Source organism: Lethenteron reissneri, chromosome 59 (genome assembly GCF_015708825.2).
Source record: "Lethenteron reissneri isolate LAM-NWPU_2019-01 chromosome 59, ASM1570882v1, whole genome shotgun sequence".
Classification (NCBI taxonomy): Eukaryota; Metazoa; Chordata; class Hyperoartia; order Petromyzontiformes; family Petromyzontidae; genus Lethenteron; species Lethenteron reissneri.
In genome coordinates, this window is record NC_083837.1 from 4,230,869 (window position 1) to 4,253,293 (window position 22,425).

The 22,425-nt window shown below is 50.3% G+C and overlaps 1 protein-coding gene across 1 annotated transcript in view; it reads right to left on the reverse strand.

The window, feature by feature from the left end:
- Nucleotides 1–22,425, reverse strand: part of LOC133357747 (transforming growth factor-beta-induced protein ig-h3-like) — a 289,818-nt gene that overhangs the window by 147,536 nt on the left and 119,857 nt on the right. The window contains exons 9-11 of the mRNA XM_061575849.1: nt 21,085–21,297; nt 11,514–11,651; nt 4,052–4,200 (exon numbers count right to left, since the gene is read on the reverse strand). Of these exons, the coding sequence (XP_061431833.1) occupies nt 4,052–4,200; nt 11,514–11,651; nt 21,085–21,297 (500 nt within the window). The remainder of the gene's footprint in view (nt 1–4,051; nt 4,201–11,513; nt 11,652–21,084; nt 21,298–22,425) is intronic.

Sequence of the window (22,425 nt, forward strand, 5' to 3'; positions counted from 1 at the left end):
CACGTCTAGAAGCTTCTCTGGAGTGAAAGATGCACGCATGCACGTTGGACTTCTTTCGCACCGTACGTAGCCAACCGTGATAATCGGAGGTGCGGCGGAAAGGACAACGCACCAAACAGAAAAAAAGCAGTTCCAAAGAAATGAGTTTTTGTATTTAGACGATGGTTTAAAAGTTCATCATAGCCCCAGCGGCTTCCTAATTTCGGAAGGAAGAGCGTTCCAGACGGCCGCAGAAGCGCACCTGAGAGCGCCGTGATGCGGAGAACGTCTTTGTTCGACGGTAAGCCGAAAGCCACCGCTACTGTGGGGATGACCGGAGTTTGTGTGATGACGGGGACGGTGGTGGGGGTGGGGTGCGGAGAGACGGTGGGGGGGGTGGAGGGGGGAAGGTGGGGGGGGCGACGTACTTGTTTTTAAAATCCTTTATATTAAGTTCGCTTGCGTGCTTGCTTGCTTGCTTACGACCGTGCAAATCTTTCGGTCGTTTTCTAACCCACTTCCCGTGATCCAATCGAGCTGACATTTTGCACACAGACTCGTTGTGCGAGACAATTAATGTTCGTTAAAATTTTTTTTGCAAAATTTTACACTGTTTAGGGAAAACAAATTAAATATTTAATTACCAATTGCTTAATACTGGCAGACAATCATCTGACCCATAGGTGGCAGCCGTCTCAAGCCAGAGGACGAGAGGACTCTAGCCGCCACGCATATAAAGGATTTAGAGTGAAAAACTTTGTTTTTACGGGTTATACTTATTTTTCTGCCTGAAGTAGACCGCTTGTGTAGCGATCGAAACGTCGTGATATATTACGCTGGTCAACAAAAAAAATAATTTTCTGGCCTGGACTTTTGCAGCTGTTTTAGACTAATTTCAGGGTGCTGATTCCAAATCTGATCTCAGATTTGCTCTATCACATCTCGTTTCTATGCTATCGGCATACCCCATTTTCATTGATTTTTGATTTTACCCGAAATTAACTCTGTCACTTATGATTGCAAGTTGTTGCGAGTCAGTGACTGCTTTAGTGTTAAAATATGGTGCTGTATTTTTAGGATAGTGTGTTTATAATATCATTTTATGTAAATATCCACATTTATTTAATATTTTTCTTCCGCAGTTTTTATTGAAAATGCAATATTCGATATCTCAAAAACCTGATGTGATAGACAAAAACTGATACCAGATTTGGAATCAGCACCCAACAAAATTACCTCAAAACCGTTGGAATACCTTACGCCAGAAAAAGTGTGTTGACCAGTGTAATTATTCTTATTAAATTGTTCTACCTACGTGACTTTCCCAAAAGAACCAAAGAGCATAAACCTAAGCCTCCGGACTTAAGCAGCCAATGTCAAACACATTAAGCGGGCGAGCTGCTATAGCCGCTGATCGCCAACGCAGAGAGAGACAGACACGCTGGGGGAAACAGTTTCTATAAAAAAATATTACTCGGTGAAGCTGCACGGCCGATTAACAGCCTGGCGATGGGGAGAGGGATGGATGGCTTTTGTCCAAGTGCAACATTAAATAACCGGCGGAGGGCCTTAGGGGCAGTCCAGAAATGACATCACGCGATTTTGGACGATTTTTGACCCCCACCCCTCCCCCCATCGTCACACGGCGTCACAAAAAGTCAGACACCCCCCCCCCTCAAATATGACATCACAAAGCTCTGCTCTCCCCCCCACCCCAAAAAACATTTCTATTTTGAAAAGAAAACGTGCTTCAAATCGCTTTAAACTATTGTCATTGTAGTGCGTATTTAATGTGGCGCTGCACTCTGATGTTGTAGGAGTGTTGCGAGAACAATTCGTGTTGTTATAACAATTAGGAGGCTGCGCGTTTTAATTGAGATCAAGTGGTAGGAAGACATCGCTTCATTTGTTTCGTGGACAGAAACGTATTTGGGGCCGTCCATAAATGACGTCACGCGCCTAGGGGAGGGGGGGGCTCAGACATTTGTGACGATGTGTGACGATGGGGGGGGAGGGTTGAGAAATGTGACGTCACATCAAAATACGCAACTTTAAATAAATATGGACAACACGTTCTACTTAATTAAATAGACTTTTTGATCAATGTTTTTTCCTACAACATCAGAGTGCAGCGCCACATTCAATACGCACTTCAATGACAATAGTTTAAAGCGATTTGAAGCATGTTTTATATTTTTTTTGGGGGGGGGCAGAGCTTTGTGACGTCATATTTAAGGGGGGGTCTGACTTTTTGTGACGCCGTGTGACGAAGGGGGGGGGGAGGGGGGTCAAAAATCCTCCAAAATCGCGTGACGTCATTTATGGACGGCCACCTTTCGGGCGTTTTTGTTGCTGTAGAGTTTCCCGTTACCGCTAGTGCCCGTGAGTGCGCTTGGGTTGCAATTTGTGCGCCAATGATGGGACCGTCAATAGACATGCGTTTCTTGTCTTCGCTAAAAAGCCGAAATTGACGAGGGTGGAACGTGCGACCGAGCTCACGGCTACTGGGTGGGTACGGCAAGGATCTTAAATTGCCCCACCGCAGGATTGACAAGGATGTGATGTACGTGGCACTACTAATATTCAACATAAAAAATAATTATTATACACCTTGGATGAGAGAAGTTAAGTCTATGGGCAATTTTATTTCTATGGACAATGTTAACTCTATGGGCAATGTAAGTCTATGGGCATCCCCCCCACCCACTCCACCTCCCTCCCCACCCACTCCGCCTCCCCCCCCACCCACTCCGCCTCCCCCCCACCCACTCCGCCTCCCCCCCCACCCACTCAGTCACCCCCCCACCCACTCCGTCTTCCCCCCACCCACTCCGCCTCCCCCCCACCCACTCCGCCTCCCCCCCCACCCACTCAGTCACCCCCCCACCCACTCCGTCTTCCCCCCACCCACTCTGCCTCCCCCCCCACCCACTCCGCCTCCCCCCCCCCACCCACTCCGCCTCCCCCCCCCCACCCACTCCACCTCCCCCCCCACCCACTCTGCCTCCCCCCCACCCACTCCACCTCCCCCCAACCCACTCCGCCTCCGCCCCACCCACTCTGCCTCCCCCCCACCCACTCAGTCTCCCTCCCACCCACTCTGCCTCCCCCCCACCCACTCCATCTCCCCCCCACCCACTCCGCCTCACCCCCACCCACTCCGTCTCCCCCCCCACCCACTCTGCCTCCCCCCCACCCACTCCGCCTCACCCCCACCCACTCCGCCTCACCCCCACCCACTCCGTCTCCCCCCACCCACTCCGTCTCCCCCCCACCCACTCCCCCTCCCCCCCCACCCACTCCGCCTCCCCCCCACCCACTCCGTCTCCCCCCCACCCACTCCGCCTCCCCCCCACCCACTCCACCTCCCCCCCACCCACTCCGCCTCCCCCCCCACCCACTCAGTCACCCCCCCACCCACTCCGTCTTCCCCCCACCCACTCCGCCTCCCCCCCCACCCACTCCGTCTCCCCCCCACCCACTCCGCCTCCCCCCCACCCACTCCGCCTCCCCCCCACCCACTCCGCCTCCCCCCCCACCCACTCCGCCTCCCCCCCCCACCCACTCCGCCTCCCCCCCACCCACTCCGTCTCCCACCCACTCCACCTCCCCCCCACCCACTCCGCCCCCCCACCCACTCCGCCTCCCCCCCACCCACTCCGTCTCCCACCCACCCACTCCGCCCCCCCCACCCACTCCGCCTCCCCCCCCCCACCCACTCCGCCCCCCCCACCCACTCCGCCTCCCCCCCACCCACTCCACCTCCCCCCCACCCACTCAGTCTCCCCCCCACCCACTCCGCCTCCCCCCCACCCACTCCGTCTCCCACCCACTCCACCTCCCCCCCACCCACTCCGCCCCCCCCACCCACTCCGCCTCCCCCCCACCCACTCCGTCTCCCACCCACCCACTCCGCCCCCCCCACCCACTCCGCCTCCCCCCCCCACCCACTCCGCCCCCCCCACCCACTCCGCCTCCCCCCCCACCCACTCCGTCTCCCCCCCACCCACTCCGTCTCCCACCCACCCACTCCGCCCCCCCCCCACCCACTCCGCCTCCCCCACCCACTCACCGTGCGGTAGACGAAGACGCGGACTTTGCGGCCTCCCAGAGTCTCCAGCACCTGGCCGTTGTAGAGCTGGAAGGGTGACACCTGCCCCTTGATGATGTGGTCGAGCAGCAGCTCGGGCAGCTCCATGGGCAGTGAACTCATGGCGTGACCTGCGGGGGTATTGGGGGGGGGGGGGGCACGCAAGACGTTGAGGGGGTGGGGGGGGGTCACCCGCGTCCGTCTAGAAGCACTCTTCGTTTTGCGATGTTAGAAAGCCGCTTGAGGCTACGCACTTTCACATCAGCCGGATTGGAGACGCGTTTTTCTTTACGCGTGTACGGGTCAACTTCTTTCGCGCCATACGCAACCAACCATTAGCTAATTGAAGATGCGGTTAGAACTGCTTTTTGTGCAGGGTTGCCTCCGTATGGTGCGAAAGAAGTCCACCAGTAGACACCCCATGCACGCAATTGATGCGGTCTTGTTCATCTCGAATATTCTGTCGGGAACCTTTGCACGGAGAGTGCACTCTTTGGACGAAGGCTTCCGCCCTTCGGATGAGCGAACGAGAGAGCGGTTTTGCCCGCCGCGTCTTCGCCGCCGAACAATCTTCTCAAGAGACACGGAGGGTGATCACACTCCAGTGTCGCTGACAACCTGCTGGGCTTGTGAGCGTCAAACAGCGCTGGTTTCAGTGCTCTGTGATGCAGCCACTCGTCCATAATAAATGTTCGGGTCAGATTGCAGCGTGAGTAAAAATTAACCCGTAAAAACAAAGTTTTTCACTATAAATCCTTTATATGCGTGGCGGCTAGAGTCCTTTCGTCCTCTGGCTTGAGATGGCTGCCACCTATGGGTCAGATGATTGTCTGCCAGCATTAAACAATTGGTAATTAAATATTTTAAAAAAATTTCCCTAAACAGTGTAAAATTTTGGAATTTTTTTTCAAAAAATTAATTGTCACGCACAGCGAGTCTGTGTGGAAAATGTCAGCTCGATTGGATCACGGGAAGTGGGTTAAAAAACGACCGAAAGATTTGCACGGTCGTAAGCAAGCAAGCGAACTTAATATAAAGGATTTTAAAAACGCCAATGTTGTTTTAACACGCTTTCGCGTCTAATATTAATTGTAAATGGGTTTTTTTGGGGGGGGGGGTTAGATCGCGTAAAATTACCGTGTCGTTAAATCCACGGCTGCCACCCGACACGGCCCAATTAGTAAGGTTTGCCACCTAAACAAAACGTGGCAATTGGTTACCACCTCACCTTGCCGGGTTGTGTGTGCAAGAGAGTAAACCCACAACAACGTTTAGCAATTCCAGCACCGCGGCGTTTTCGCCGGGCGATTACAACAACCATCTTCATCAGGCGATTCTCCAGAATTGTGAAAAAGTCTTCCAGTTTTTGGTCTTGAACGCTGTGTGGCCAGGCCATCCACCAACGCTAACAGGCAGCCATGTTCAACACAGATGTCACGTGACGGACAAACATCACCGATTTGCCACAAATGCGCCACCGGTGATGTTTTGGCGAGCGAACCACGCACATTTAACAATTCGGTACGAACAATTGTGGCAATCGCCTGATTGACGATGACGACGACGATGCTGGTCATATGGGGCCGTCCATAAATGACGTCACGCGATTTTGGACGATTTTTGACCCCCTCCTCCCCACGTCACATGGCGTCACAAAAAGTCAGACCCCCCCCCCCTCAAATATGACGTCACAAAGCTCTGCCCCCCACCCCCCCCCCCAAAACCATGTTTCCATTTTGAAAATAAAACATGCTTCAAATCGCTTTAAACTATTGTCATTGTAGTGCTTGTTTAATGTGGCGCTGCTACTCTGATGTTGTAGGAGTGTTGTTACAACAATTAGTGTTGTTATAACAATTAGGAGGCTGCGCGTTTGAATTGAGATCAAGTGTTAGGATGACATCGCTTCATTTGCTTCGCGGACAGAAACGTATTTGGGGCCGTCCATAAATGACGTCACGCACCGAGGGGAGGGAGTGTTGTTATAACAATTCTATATTTATTTAAAATTGCGCATTTTTACGTGACGTCACATTTCTAAACCCCCCTCCCGCCTCGTCACACATCGTCACAAATGTCTGACCCCCCCCCCCACCCATCTAGGTGCGTGACGTCATTTATGGACGGCCCCTAACTAGCGGCGAAACGTCTGTACCCACGTGTTACAACGCGGCATTACCGGCGGCGTTGACACGACAATTAATCGGCAGCGTTCGTTTGCCACGTGGCAGCTTGACTTATTTGGCTGTGTCGCCGGGTGAAGAAGGGCGTACGACACGATATTGGCAGTGGACTCACGCGGAGATCTGACCCAAAAAAATGTTTAAATTATTAATCAAAACATTGCTCGCGAGAGCCCACGCTTATTCAAAATGTAGCCATTCCTCCCTTTCGGCTGTGTGGGGGGGAACGTTGTACAATTGATATGAATGTTCAAGTTAATCCAGCTAGCAAAAATTGTGTTTGGCTCAGTGCGACGCTGGCACGGAGCGTTGTGTTTCTGCGCGGGGGTAATCCCACGTGGTCTCTACCCCTTGCGCCTCAATTAGCGTTTGCGAGTTCGGAACAAAGGAGCGCCGTAAGTCGATCTCTGCTCGCTGTCCAGTGGCAGCCCACGTGCAGCACTGCGTTTGTTTATTTTCACGCGACTTGGGAATTGAACTCGGGATCCCGGGCTTACGGCACAGAGCAACCCGTACGCCTGTGCCATGAGCGCATTAATAACGCGCTGGCTAGCAGCACTTGCACGGAGGGTAGATTCTGTGTCAGTGTCCTTTGTGTTCGAGCGTGCAATGAGTACGCGCGCTGTGCGTGAAGTGAACTCCGTTCGCGTCAACTCTGCTTAGCCACGCACATGTGTTGAAGAGCGTGTGTGATGTTCACATGCATTTTCCGCAGAGTTCGCATCTATATTTCGTGAGAGTGTTGTACGCGTGTTGAACTTATTTAGTCACGGTACGTGGCCAACCTTGCCAATCGCAGGTGCAGTGTCGAGCCTATGGACAGTGTTAGTTTATGGGCAGTGTTGAGTCTATGGGTAGTGTTGAGTCTATGGGCAGTGTTGAGTCTATGGGCAGTGTTGAGTCCGTGGGCAGTGCTGAGTCTATGGGCAGTGTTAGTCTGTGGGCAGTGTTAAGTCTAAGGGTAATGTTGAGTCTGTGGGCAGTGTTGAGTCTATGGGCAGTGTTAGTCTATGGGTAGTGTTAGTCTATGGGTAGTGTTAGTCTATGACTAGTGTTAGTCTATGGGCAGTGTTGAGTCTATGGGCAGTGTTGAGTCTATGGGCAGTGTTAGTCTATGGGCAGTGTTGAGTCTATGGGTAGTGTTAGTCTATGTGCAGTGTTGAGTCTATGGGTAGTGTTGAGTCTATGGGCAGTGCTGAGTCTGTGGGCAGTGTTGAGTCTATGGGCAGTGTTAGTCTGTGGGCAGTGTTAAGTCTAAGGGTAATGTTGAGTCTGTGGGCAGTGTTGAGTCTATGGGCAGTGTTAGTCTATGGGCAGTGTTGAGTCTATGGGTAGTGTTGAGTCTGTGGGCAGTGTTGAGTCTATGGGCAGTGTTAGTCTATGGGCAGTGTTGAGTCTATGGGTAGTGTTGAGTCTATGGGCAGTGTTAGTCTATGGGTAGTGTTAGTCTATGGGCAGTGTTGAGTCTATGGGTAGTGTTGAGTCTATGGGTAGTGTTGAGTCTATGGGTAGTGTTGAGTCTGTGGGCAGTGTTGAGTCTATGGGCAGTGTTAGTCTATGGGCAGTGTTGAGTCTATGGGCAGTGTTAGTCTATGGGTAGTGTTAGTCTATGGGCAGTGTTGAGTCTATGGGCAGTGTTAGTCGATGGGCAGTGTTGAGTCTATGTGTAGTGTTAGTCTGTGGGCAGTGTTGAGTCTATGGGCAGTGTTGAGTCTATGGGCAGTGTTGAGTCTGTGGTTAGTGTTGAGTCTATGGGCAGTGTTAGTCTTTGGGCAGTGTTGAGTCTATGGGTAGTGTTAGTCTATGGGTAGTGTTGAGTCTGTGGGCAGTGTTGAGTCTATGGGCAGTGTTAGTCTATGGGTAGTGTTGAGTCTGTGGGCAGTGTTGAGTCTATGGGCAGTGTTGAGTCTGTGGGCAGTGTTGAGTCTATGGGTAGTGTTGAGTTTATGGGTAATGTTGAGTCTGTGGGCAGTGTTGAGTCTGTGGGTAGTGTTGAGTCTATGGGCAGTGTTGAGTCTATGGGCAGTGTTAGTCGATGGGCAGTGTTGAGTCTATGTGTAGTGTTGAGTCTATGGGCAGTGTTGAGTCTGTGGTTAGTGTTGAGTCTATGGGCAGTGTTAGTCTTTGGGCAGTGTTGAGTCTATGGGTAGTGTTGAGTCTATGGGTAGTGTTGAGTCTATGGGTAGTGTTAGTCTATGGGCAGTGTTGAGTCTATGGGTAGTGTTGAGTCTATGGGCAGTGTTGAGTCTATGGGCAGTGTTAGTCGATGGGCAGTGTTGAGTCTATGTGTAGTGTTGAGTCTATGGGCAGTGTTGAGTCTGTGGTTAGTGTTGAGTCTATGGGCAGTGTTGAGTCTATGGGTAGTGTTGAGTCTATGGGCAGTGTTGAGTCTATGGGCAGTGTTGAGTCTGTGGTTAGTGTTGAGTCTATGGGCAGTGTTAGTCTGTGGGCAGTGTTGAGTCTATGGGCAGTGTTGAGTCTGTGGTTAGTGTTGAGTCTATGGGCAGTGTTAGTCTTTGGGCAGTGTTGAGTCTATGGGCAGTGTTGAGTCTGTGGTTAGTGTTGAGTCTATGGGTAGTGTTGAGTCTGTGGGCAGTGTTGAGTCTATGGGCAGTGTTAGTTTATGTACAGTGTGTATGTACGTTGAACTTCTTTCGCACCGTACGTGGGAAGGACAACAAACTAAACGCAGCAAAGTTGTTCTAAAAGTCCCGAGTGTTCAATCCAGATTTGAAAGCGCACCGCGCGATCTCGCACAGAATGTAAAAAAGGGCGCGGAAAGCACACGAATCCTCAAGTCCCCGTACACAACTCGATGCACACAAAGTCTTGTACCGGGGCTTCAATACAGCAACCAGCCTATGCGGATCAGTGGCCGGATGTTCTAAAGCTGGTATCCCATGAGGAGAGCGCGCGCGGAAATGGTGACACTTACACGGAGCCGCGCGCAATTTACGGGTTTTTATATTCTTAGGTTTTTTCGGTAAAGTCACGTAGGTAAAACATTAAAATTAATAAAAGTAAAATAAAAATAAAATAAAAATCACGACGTTTCGGAGGCAACACAAGCTTCCGTCTTCAGGTGGAACCGTCACAGCCACGACAGCTGTATCAAGTAAATGAGAGATTGCAGGAGCTACCACTCCGTTTATATAATGGTTGGAGTGGTAGCTCTTGCAATCTCTCATTTACTTGATACAGCTGTCGTGGCTGTGAAGGTTCCACCTGAAGACGGAAGCTTGTGTTGCCTCCGAAACGTCGTGATTTTATTATTTTTTTATTTTACTTTTATTAATTTTAATGTTTGACCTACGTGACTTTACCGAAAAAACCTAAGAATATGAATCCTTGCAGTCACGAAAGCTTCACATCTAGAATTACGAGTTTTTGTTCGTGAGCCTCGTCCGGGTGGATTTGTTCTGGTCCCCGATCCTGACGGTGCTTGGATCTCATTATTCAGGATGAATAGTTGGAGGAGTTCGATGATTATGCACGACGCTTTCCTACCAGCGCTATGTAAACGTCCGCAGTTGCCCTTCGACTAAGAGGCATTGTGAGCGAAATGCGGCGATTCAAATTTGGGGGCCTATGAGAATGTCTACTATGCCCCAAATAATAATGATTATCTTCTTCTTGGTTCTTTCGGTAAAGTCACGTAGAAGGGAAATAATAAAATAATAAAAATAAAACATAATAAAATACAATTCTTGTGAGAATAAAAAATATAAAACATAATTAAATACAATTCTTGTGAGAATTGTATTTCATTATGTTTTCTTTTCATTATTTTATTATTTCCCTTCTACGTGACTTTACCGAAAGAACCAATAAGATGAATCCCTGCAGTCACGAAAGCTTTAAATCGAAATAATATTTAACAGCCCTTCGTCAATCCAGCAGTGAAGACCTCCCCGTGCCGTACCGGTTCTGGGGGTTGTTTTGGCCACACTTCACCCGACCGGTCAGTTCGGGATGTTGAAAGTGAGAGGTAAACAATCGGTGTGAATTCAAGTGGCGTACCATCGTGGTAATTCGCTTCACTCTGCCTCCGACTCTCGCGCACACACAACACAAACCGAAGAAACCAATTCGGTAGCACGGCGGTTTTTGTGGCGCGCGTGTGTGGTGAGCGGTGCGGCGAGTGCGGTGTGTTTGTTGAACTTTTATCGCGCCACACGTGTAGCCAGCCGTGCCGATCGTAGCTGCGTGGTGTAGCGAGTGTTGTGCAGCGAGTTTGCTGTAGTGAGTGAGAGTTAAAACAAGTGCGGTGTAGCCAGAACCGGCCCTAGACCTTTGGGGGCCCTAAGCAAAATTTGGTTGGAGGCCCCTTTGATGTATGATTTTTTTCACCCACTCGCTAGCAGTGACTCTAGGGGGCCTTCTGCTGGCCACGGGGCCCTTTGCAATTGCAAGGGTCGCTTAGTGGCTGGGCCGGCTCTGGGTGTAGCGAGCGTGCGGTGGTGAGCGAGTGATGACAAGCAAGCGCCGTGCAGCTCTGTGTTTTTTTCCACCGCGAGGGGGGAGCGGGTGAGCGGGCGAGCGGGTGAGCGGGTGAGCGGGTGAGCGGGTGAGATGGTGAGCGGGTGAGCGGGTGAGCGGCTGAGCGGGTGAGCGGGTGAGCGGGTGAGCGGGTGAGCGGGTGAGATGGTGAGCGGGTGAGCGGGTGAGCGGGTGAGATGGTGAGCGGGCGAGCGGGTGAGCGGGTGAGCGGGTGAGCGGGTGAGATGGTGAGCGGGTGAGCGGGTGAGCGGCTGAGCGGGTGAGCGGGTGAGCGGGTGAGCGGGTGAGATGGTGAGCGGGTGAGCGGGTGAGCGGGTGAGATGGTGAGCGGGCGAGCGGGTGAGCGGGTGAGCAGGTGAGCGGGTGAGATGGTGAGCGGGTGAGCGGGTAAGCGGGTGAGCGGGTGAGCCGGTGAGATGGTGAGCGGGCGAGCGGGTGAGCGGGCGAGCGGGTGAGCGGGCGAGATGGTGAGCGGGCGAGCGGGTGAGCGGGCGAGCGGGTGAGCGGGCGAGATGGTGAGCGGGCGAGCGGGCGAGCGGGCGAGCGGGCGAGATGGCGAGCGGGTGAGCGGTTGAGCGGGTGAGAGCGGGTGAGTGGTTGAGCGGGTGAGCGGGTGAGCGGGTGAGCGGGCGAGCGGGTGTGTGGGTGAGCGGGTGAGCGGGTGAGCGGGAGTGTGGGTGAGCGGGTGAGCGGGTGTGTGGGTGAGCGGGTGTGCGGGTGAGCGGGTGAGCGGGTGAGCGGGCGAGCACGCGGCTCCGTACCGTCCGTTGCCTCGTTGTTGGGCGCCAGCAGTGTGTAGTCGACCCCGGGCTTCAGGCTCTTCATGAGGCCCGCCTCGGCAAACATGTCCACGAAGTTGGTGACGCCCGCCGAGTTGGCCAGCTCCATCACCGTCTTGGCTGTGGGGGGGGGGGGGGCAGAGGGCACGGGGCGGGGTCAACGACCGGCTCCAACGTCGTCGTGAAAGGTCGGTGACGTCATCGTAATGGTCGGTGACATCACAATGGTCGGTGGCGTCATCGTAACGGTTGGTGACATCACAATGGTCGGTGACGTCATCGTAATGGTCGGTGACATCACAATGGTCGGTGACGTCATCGTAACGGTCGGTGACATCACAATGGTCGGTGACGTCATCGTAACGGTCGGTGACATCACAATGGTCGGTGACGTCATCGTAACGGTCGGTGACATCACAATGGTCGGTGACGTCATCGTAACGGTCGGTGACATCACAATGGTCGGTGACGTCATCGTAACGGTCGGTGACATCACAATGGTCGGTGGCGTCATCGTAATGGTCGGTGACATCACAATGGTCGGTGACGTCATCGTAACGGTCGGTGACATCACAATGGTCGGTGACGTCATCGTAACGGTCGGTGACATCACAATGGTCGGTGACGTCATCGTAATGGTCGGTGACATCACAATGGTCGGTGGCGTCATCGTAACGGTCGGTGACATCACAATGGTCGGTGGCGTCATCGTAATGGTCGGTGACATCACAATGGTCGGTGACGTCATCGTAACGGTCGGTGACATCACAATGGTCGGTGACGTCATCGTAACGGTCGGTGACATCACAATGGTCGGTGGCGTCATCGTAACGGTCGGTGACATCACAATGGTCGGTGGCGTCATCGTAATGGTCGGTGACATCACAATGGTCGGTGACGTCATCGTAACGGTCGGTGACATCACAATGGTCGGTGACGTCATCGTAACGGTCGGTGACATCACAATGGTCGGTGACGTCATCGTAATGGTCGGTGACATCACAATGGTCGGTGGCGTCATCGTAATGGTCGGTGACATCACAATGGTCGGTGACGTCATCGTAACGGTCGGTGACATCACAATGGTCGGTGGCGTCATCGTAACGGTCGGTGACATCACAATGGTCGGTGACGTCATCGTAACGGTCGGTGACATCACAATGGTCGGTGACGTCATCGTAACGGTCGGTGACATCACAATGGTCGGTGACGTCATCGTAATGGTCGGTGACATCACAATGGTCGGTGACGTCATCGTAACGGTCGGTGACATCACAATGGTCGGTGACGTCATCGTAACGGTCGGTGACATCACAATGGTCGGAGACGTCATCGTAACGGTCGGTGACATCACAATGGTCGCAGAAGTCATCGTAACGGTCGGTGACATCACAATGGTCGGTGATGTCATCGTAACGGTCGGTGACATCACAATGGTCGGTGACGTCATCGTAACGGTCGGTGACATCACAATGGTCGGAGACGTCATCGTAATGGTCGGTGACATCACAATGGTCGCAGAAGTCATCGTAACGGTCGGTGACATCACAATGGTCGGTGATGTCATCGTAACGGTCGGTGACGTCATCGTAATGGTCAGTGACATCACAATGGTCGGTGACGTCATCGTAACGGTTAGTGACATCGTTGTAACGGTCGGTGACATCACAATGGTCGGTGACGTCATCGTAATGGTCGGTGACATCACAATGGTCGGTGACGTCATCGTAACGGTCGGTGACATCACAATGGTCGGTGACGTCATCGTAACGGTCAGTGACATCACAATGGTCGGTGACGTCATCGTAACGGTTAGTGACATCGTTGTAACGGTCGGTGACATCACAATGGTCGGTGACGTCATCGTAATGGTCAGTGACATCACGACGGTCGGTGACGTCATCGTAACGGTCGGTGACGTCATCATAATGGTCAGTGGCATCGCGATCATGCCCCCTGCAATAATCACGGCAGTGCGCGGACATATTCCGCGCGGACACATTCTACGCGAACAGGGAAAAACAGCGGCCGCATTTCGCTAGGGGCCGTCCATAAATGACGTCACGCACCTAGGGGGGGGGGGGGGGGTCAGATATTTGTGACGATGTGTGACGAGGGGTGGGGGGGGGAGGTTGAGAAATGTGACGTCACATCAAAATGCGCAACTTTAAATAAATATAGAATTGTTATAACAATTCCTACAACATCAGAGTGCAGCGCCAACATTAAATACGCACTACAATGACATTAGTTGAAAGCTATTTCAAGCATGTTTTATTTTCAAAATGGAAATATGGTTTTGGGGTGGGGGGGGGGCAGAGCTTTGTGACGTCATATTTGAGGGGGGCGTCTGACTTTTTGTGACGCCGTGTGACGAGGGGGGGTGGGGGTCAAAAATCGTCCAAAATCGCGTGACGTCATTTATGGACGGCACCCTATGAGCGTGATCCTTTCCGTTGCTCGTTCAGTTACAATACAGCAGCGCGCAAGAGGCGCTTCCTTGTTCACCATCTGTGGCTAGAAGCCTCTGTCTAGCCAAGACATTTCCAGCATTTGATACTTGTATTATTATTGATTCATTGATTGATATACAAATAAAACAAATAAAAATTAATTTAAAAAATATTTTTAATTTTATTTTAACAGGTAAGTCCCCACTGAGCTCTGTAGCTCTTTTTCACGAATGACCTGGTCACAAATGATGGCCCCACGAAGTGGCTTAACACGTGGAAATGTATAGCAGCCAAACACTCTGAACGCGTGTTTACAAATGTGGAGGGAAAAACCAGAGAACCCGGAGAAAAATCAACGCGACCACGGGGAGAGAGAGAGAAAGACGCAAATTCCAAATATACAGGTGTCTGGATCGGGATCGAACCCACGAACCTCCCGTATACTAGGGGAGGTAGTTAACATCTCGCTTTTGGGAACAAATTGGTTCGCATTGGAGCCTCCATGTGATGTAACAGACCTTTTAAATGACCAGTTCACCACCAAGTCCCAAACTCATACCCAAACCCACCACCCCCCCCCATCCCCGTGAACCATCACCAGGCTGACGTGGTGTCGGGAACTCCAACTTCTAGACAAATGAAGAAGGGGAAAAAGAAAAATCCACAGCTGCAAGAAAAAAATGTTTTTGCCAGTGAAAATATTTTCACAGCAATTACTCGAAAATGTCACATTTCATCCCCAGCGGCGCATAATTTGTATTCGATGACGCTTGTGTTAAAACCCACACGTGCCACGGATATATATATATATACCTCTTTGCTCAAGCGCTTCATTGTTCGAATGACTCATCCACCTTGGCAGGGAATCGTTACTATAATTGGCTCAGAGAAAGAAGGCCTGGCTGGTGCTCAGGGGGGGGGGGGGGTGGGTCAAAGTTCTGAGATGGCAACGCTGATGATCCCCGCATTCAAATCCAGGGCTTTGAATGAAGCTGGACGAAATCTAAATAAACTCCTGATAATTGTTTTTTTACCCTTCTATCTGGCAACAAAACTGACACCTTTTTACAAGGAGTCATGTTTGCACAGACCGCAATACCTGCAGTCATAATACAAACAAATAACACAACTCTGATAATGTGCACTGTCTTTGAAGTTGATTGGTCCACACCCGAGACAGCTTTCCTTAGAGCCTAGTCTCACATGGGTTGGACCAGATGACGCCAAAAGGCGCACTTCAAGGACAGTGCATACATTATCAGAGTTATGTCTTTTGTTTGCATTATGACTGCAGGTATTGTGGTCTATGCAAACATGACTCCTTGTAAAAAGGTGTCAGTTTTGTTGCCAGATAGAAGGGTAAAAAAAACAATTATCATATTTTTACTGGCAAATGAGGTTCCCGTGGTATAAATAAACTCCTTTTTAAAACAACGCTTTAATTATCAACTTCGTTTAGCTCGCGGTCGAGAAGTACGTCAATGATGCGGCGCCTGCTCCAACATCAACGCTTACTTGAATTAATTTTTTACTTCAGTAACTCGTTCACACGGAGCAGGCGGTTCGAGAGTTTAGGGATCGCTGCGTTTTTTTACCTACACAAATATATCTATAAATAATAAGGCATCCATAGAAAATGATAATTGCTTTAAAGTAGCGAATTAATTGATTTATCGATTTTGATACGGGCATGCAATGTCACCGCATCTGAGCACATGTGCAACATTTGGAATTGATTGGAGTTTAGAGGACGCTTCGTTTTTATACCTACACAAATATATCTATAAATAATAAGGCGGCCATACAAAATGTAAATTGCTTTAAAGTAGCGAATTAATTGATTTATCGATTTTGATACGGGCATGCATTGTCACCGAATCTGAGCACGTGTGCAAAATTTGGAATTGATTGTGCAACAGGAAGTGGACGAAATTTTGATGACAAGATTTGACCACGACAAACATAGGAGTCAAGTTTAGTAAAACCGTTGAAGAAAAACCCCAACGCATTCGTGTCTCTGGAGCCATGCACTTTAAAAGCGTCTGGATTGAAAACTAATTTCTTGACAACTTTTCGATTTAAAGCTTTCGTGACTGCTGCAGGGATTCATCTTCTTGGCTCTTTCGGAAAAAGTCACGTAGAATTGAAATAATAATGTAATAAAAATAAAACATAATACAATAATTCTCACGACGTTTCGGCCACAACGCAAGTAGCCGTCCTCAGGTGGAGAACAGGTCTGTCGAGGAGACAGAGTCTGAAACAACTGTTTTTTTTTGACAACTGTTTTTTGTTTGGTTGGGTTTAGTTTCCGTTGTAATTCCCCGCCACCCCCTTGCCGCACCTCGTATTTAGCGACTATTGGCTATGTACGGCGCGAAAGAAGTTCAACACACGTACGTGCAAACGTTTACAACGCGTCACGCTTTAGGCAATGGCTCTTCTCCACTGCGCATAGAGAGGCCAACGGGTGAGAGTCATTTATGTGCTCTCAAGAAGGCTCATTACCCGAAACGTCACCTGTCATGTACTTTTTTAAAATCCTTTATATTAAGTTCACTTGCATGCTTGCTTGCGCGCTTACGACCGTGCAAATCTTTCGGTCGTTTTAAAACCCACTTCCCGTGATCCAATCGAGCTGACATTTTGCACACAGACTCGTTGTGCGTGACAATTTATTTTCGTGAAATTTTTTGTTCCAAAATTTTACACTTTTTAGGAAAAAATAAATTAAATATTTAATTACCAATTGCTTAATGCTGGCAGGCAATCATCTGACCCATAGGTGGCAGCCATCTCAAGCCAGAGGACGAGAGGACTCTAGCCGCCACGCATATAAAGGATTTATAGTGAAAAACTTTGTTTTTACGGGTTAATTTTTTTACTGCTGAGACCACAGTGTTATTGCTAGATGTGTTCAGTTCTGCTGCTGTTGTTTTTCGCCGTTGCTGCTGCTTGTGCATCGCTGCCAATTCAGTATTGCCAAATAAATGATGATTCAAATTGGTTCTCGCGCCTCGGGAATTCATGTTCAGCAGCCCCCATCGCCAATGACCGCACGAGGCAACACAATCACCGCGTCAAATGTTTGTGCTCTGCACTCGCCTCCTTGGCTTCATTCCTCCAGTCCTGAAACAAAAATCAAATATCGTCTCGATGGCCTTGCGGCAAAACCTCACCCTACGACGCTGAATGGTCTGGGAGAGTGACGCATCTGCTGCGCGTGAACCAGAGGTTCACTCTAAGAAGGCGTCTCAGATGCAGCTCTGTAATATTCGCTTCCACGGGCCGTTCTCTCCCAGACATGAAGGTGGCAGGGAGATCCATCCACCACCACCGCCCCCCGCCACCGCACTACGGATGAACGATTTGGCGGAAAAAATCTCTTTGCGATTTTTCTGACAGATTTTGCGATTTGATTTTAGATTACATTTTTTCAAGTCAAGCTTCAGTTCAATATCCACTGTGTAATAGATTGAAAACATGTGATGGAGCATTACCACATGGTACCGTCAAAATATGAACTGCTCTATATATTCTAATGCGAGGATGAGAACTTACAATAGATGAATTGCTTCCAACATGTATTTTTGAAAAAAAAATGAAATAGAACAATCAAATATAGAACAAATGTTAAGTTAAATTAAGTTATAATTATAAAAAAAATTAGCGATTACAATAAGGAAGTAATTGGATTTTTCAAATCGCAAAAAATTAAGTTATAATAATAAAAAATTAAGCGATTCCAATAAGGAAGTTTTAGGACTTTTCAAATCGCAAAAAATCTCAGCTTTTGCGATTTGCTAATCCCATCGTTTCAAATTGAGATATCGATTTGAAATCGATTAATCGTTCAGCCCTACCCCGCACACCGCAAGAGGACCCCGGGCGCTGACACGTGGCCTCTCGCGACGCAATGCCGACAGTATAGTCGGCGTCAAAGCGGTACAAACCAAAATAAATGACACGGCTGGAAGAAAAAAAGTAACAAAAAAGATAAAAACACACACCTGAGAGCGAAAATAAACAAAGGGGCGGTTGCGTTAAGTGCTTTTCTCTTGGAGCGTCGGTCGGCGCTTCGTGCGTATGCGATATTCAGAGCTAGATATGAATTCCATTACACATGCCTCTATACTCAATGTGCCTGATGCCTTTTCAATCTCGTCAAAATTGTGTTATCGTCACCGCTGAGAAAACAGCGATCGCGTTCGGCCCCACGTGGGACAGTGGAATTGCCCTGCTTGCCACAAACTACCGCTGGCTGGCCTGTCATTCCAGAGGCGGACGTGAATCATCACCTGGGATGCCTCGTGGTCATTCATCAAAACCACTGCGGCGAAATGTTAACTACCTCGCCTGGTATGCAGGAGGTCGTGCTTGCAAAAAACTATCGGTGGCTGGCCTGTCATTCCAGAGGCGGACGTGAATCATCACCTGGGATGCCTCGTGGTCATTCATCAAAACCACTGCGGCGAGATGTTAACTACCTCGCCTGGTATGCAGGAGGTCGTGCTCGCAACAAACTACCGCTGGCTGGCCTGTCATTCCAGTGGCGGACGTGAATCATCACCTGGGATGCCTCGTGGTCATTCATCAAAACCACTGCGGCGAGATGTTAACTACATCGCCTGGTATGCAGGAGGTCGTGCTCGCAACCAACTATCGGTGGCTGGCCTGTCATTCCAGAGGCGGACGTGAATCATCACCTGGGATGCCTCGTGGTCATTCATCAAAACCACTGCGGCGAGATGTTAACTACCTCGCCTGGTATGCAGGAGGTCGTGCTCGCAACAAACTACCGCTGGCTGGCCTGTCATTCCAGTGGCGGACGTGAATCATCACCTGGGATGCCTCGTGGTCATTCATCAAAACCACTGCGGCGAGATGTTAACTACCTCGCCTGGTATGCAGGAGGTCGTGCTTGCAAAAAACTATCGGTGGCTGGCCTGTCATTCCAGTGGTGGACGTGAATCGTCACCTGGGATGCCTCGTGGTCATTCATCAAAACCACTGCGGCGAGATGTTAACTACCTCGCCTGGTATGCAGGAGGTCGTGCTTGCAACAAACTACCGCTGGCTGGCCTGTCATTCCAGTGGCGGACGTGAATCATCACCTGGGATGCCTCGTGGTCATTCATCAAAACCACTGCGGCGAGATGTTAACTACCTCGCCTGGTATGCAGGAGGTCGTGCTTGCAACAAACTACCGCTGGCTGGCCTGTCATTCCAGTGGCGGACGTGAATCATCACCTGGGATGCCTCGTGGTCATTCATCAAAACCACTGCGGCGAGATGTTAACTACCTCGCCTGGTATGCAGGAGGTCGTGCTTGCAAAAAACTATCGGTGGCTGGCCTGTCATTCCAGTGGTGGACGTGAATCGTCACCTGGGATGCCTCGTGGTCATTCATCAAAACCACTGCGGCGAGATGTTAACTACCTCGCCTGGTATGCAGGAGGTCGTGCTTGCAACAAACTACCGCTGGCTGGCCTGTCATTCCAGTGGCGGACGTGAATCATCACCTGGGATGCCTCGTGGTCATTCATCAAAACCACTGCGGCGAGATGTTAACTACCTCGCCTGGTATGCAGGAGGTCGTGCTTGCAAAAAACTATCGGTGGCTGGCCTGTCATTCCAGTGGCGGACGTGAATCATCACCTGGGATGCCTCGTGGTCATTCATCAAAACCACTGCGGCAAGATGTTAACTACCTCGCCTGGTATGCAGGAGGTCGTGGGTTCGATCCCGACCCTGACGATGCCTGCTGCTGTATATTTGAGTATGCAGGTCTCTCTCCACGTGGTCGCGTGGATTTTTCCCCGGGCCCTTGGGCTTTTCCCTCCACGTTTAGAATCGACATTGTCCTTTTGGCTGCTGTGAATGTTCCACGTGATTATAAGACAATTCGTTCAGCTATCATTTTGTGGCCAGGACTCTTATGAAAAAGAGCTACATAGCCTAGTGGGCCTTATCCCGGTAAAATGAAGGCCGGCACGGCACACGAGGGGGTGGGTGGCCAACGCAACGCCCGGCCGCCTTTATCCGCGAGTGACAATGATTACACATCCCAGGTACTCATTTGAGGCTGAGTCGATCTAGGGGAGGCCCAGGGCCGGTTCAGATATTCATCACTGGTGTTGGCCATGAGCGGGAATCGAACTCGGGTCGCCGGGTTCGCAGCGCGCTAAGCCGCTGTACATCGCTCCCCGCACACACACACACGCGCACACACACGCACACACACACACACGCGCGCACACACACGCACTCACACACACACACACGCACACACACACACACATGCACACACACACACACGCACTCACACACGCACACACGCACGCACACACACACACGCACACACACACACGCACACACACGCACACACACACACGCACACACACACGCACGCACACACACACGCACACACACGCACATGCGCACGCACACACGCACACACGCACACGCGCACACACGCACGCACACACGCACACGCACACACACACACGCACACACACACACACGCACACGCGCACCACGGCCAACATGCCCTGCACATCGGGGGCTCGCTCACGAAAAGTTGTGAGCTTCACGCAAAACCCCCCCAAAAAAATGACATCTCGCGACTTGAACCTCTCCCTCCTTTTTATCCCCCTCCCCCATCCCTCCCAACAAACCTAAGTTTCATCTTCTTGGTTCTTTCGGTAAAGTCACGTAGAAGGGAAGTAATAAAATAATAAAAATAAAAATAATAAAATTTCGATTTAAAGCTTTCGTGACTGCAGGGATTCATCTTCTTGGTTCTTTCGGTAAAGTCACGTAGAAGGGAAATAATAAAATAATACAAATAAAACATAATAAAATAATTCTCACGACGTTTCGGCCACAACGCAAGCAGCCGTCCTCAGGTGAGAATTATATTATATTATTTTGTTATGTTTTGTTTTTATTATTTTATTACTTCCCTTCTACGTGACTTTACCGAAAGAACCAAGAAGATGAATCCCTGCAGTCACGAAAGCTTTAAATCGAAACGTAAGTTTTCCCAACGCGCGAACGCGCGCACGCGTTCGCACGCGCGTGCCGCCGAGCGTTCGCACCAGAGTCGGGGATGAGGACATCGCCGATGGTGTGCACTACGCCGTTGGTCGCGACCAGGTCCCGCTGGGCCACGCTGCTCAAGCCGTTGATTCGGAACTCTCCACCCTCGCATCCGAGCGTCGTGGGGCTGCCCTCGCGTGAGTCCACCACGCTGTTGCCCAGTATGGCCTCCGAGCACTGCACCGAGTCCAGGATGTGGTTGTTGATCACAGCTGCGAGCGGGACAGCGGGCAGAGAAGGGGGGGGGGCATCATGGTTAGGAACGGACGACGCAAACAGATGTGACTCAAATGTACGGCAACGTCACAACGCACACATAAACCTCCGCCACCCAATCCCACCCCCTTCTGGTCTTCGTACCTGATCGGCCCACAAGTGACGACATCGCATTTATCCCGCTATTTAACGATGAAACAGGAGGATTTCTCCACAACTCTGGCTGTCGCCTGATGATGCTGGTTGTAGTTACCGTTGAAACGAATTGGCGTGATTTGTTTACGTGACAACCCTTACTAATTGGCTGTGTCGTGTGGTGGCGGGTATAACGACACATTTATATTTACGCGATCTAACCCAAAATCCTCTATTATGGATAATATTTGTCACGAAAACCTACCACGTGTTGAACTAACTTCACAAACATCGGGTAGCTCAAGCGCCCTCGATGTTATTTCGCCATCCAGCAATCGGTGTCATCTGAAGCAGTCCGCCAACGCCACTCGCGAGGTCCCCACTTCAAAATCAGAGTTCAAATTCCATTCGGATGCCCGACTCGGCCCCCTCCATCCTAGGAGAGAGTCACTTCGTTGGAGGTCAACGCTTTTTTTTTATCCTTTATATTAAGTTCGCTTGCTTGCTTAGGACCGTGCAAATCTTTCGGTCGTTTTTTTAACCCACTTCCCGTGATCCAATCGAGCTGACATTTTGCACACAGACTCGTTGTGCGTGATAATTAATGTTCGTGAAAAAAAAAATTCCAAAATTTTACAATTTTTAGGACAAAAATATTATATTGAATTACCAATTTCTTAATGGTGCAATGCAATCATCTGACCCATAGGTGGCAGCCATCTCAAGCCAGAGGACGAGAGGACTCTAGCCGCCACGCATATAAAGGATTTATAGTGAAAAACTTTGTTTTTACGGGTTAATTTTTATCGCTTGTCAATTGAGTTCGTGAAGCACAGGCCTAGCTATTTCTTTACATAAATCTACAACAACCATTAGACACATTTAATAATGAACAATGTAAAAATACAACTAATAAGAAATTAAAATAACCTTCTGGGACACTATTGCAATATCGAACAGGGCCACTGTTTAAATCACCGGTAGAACCG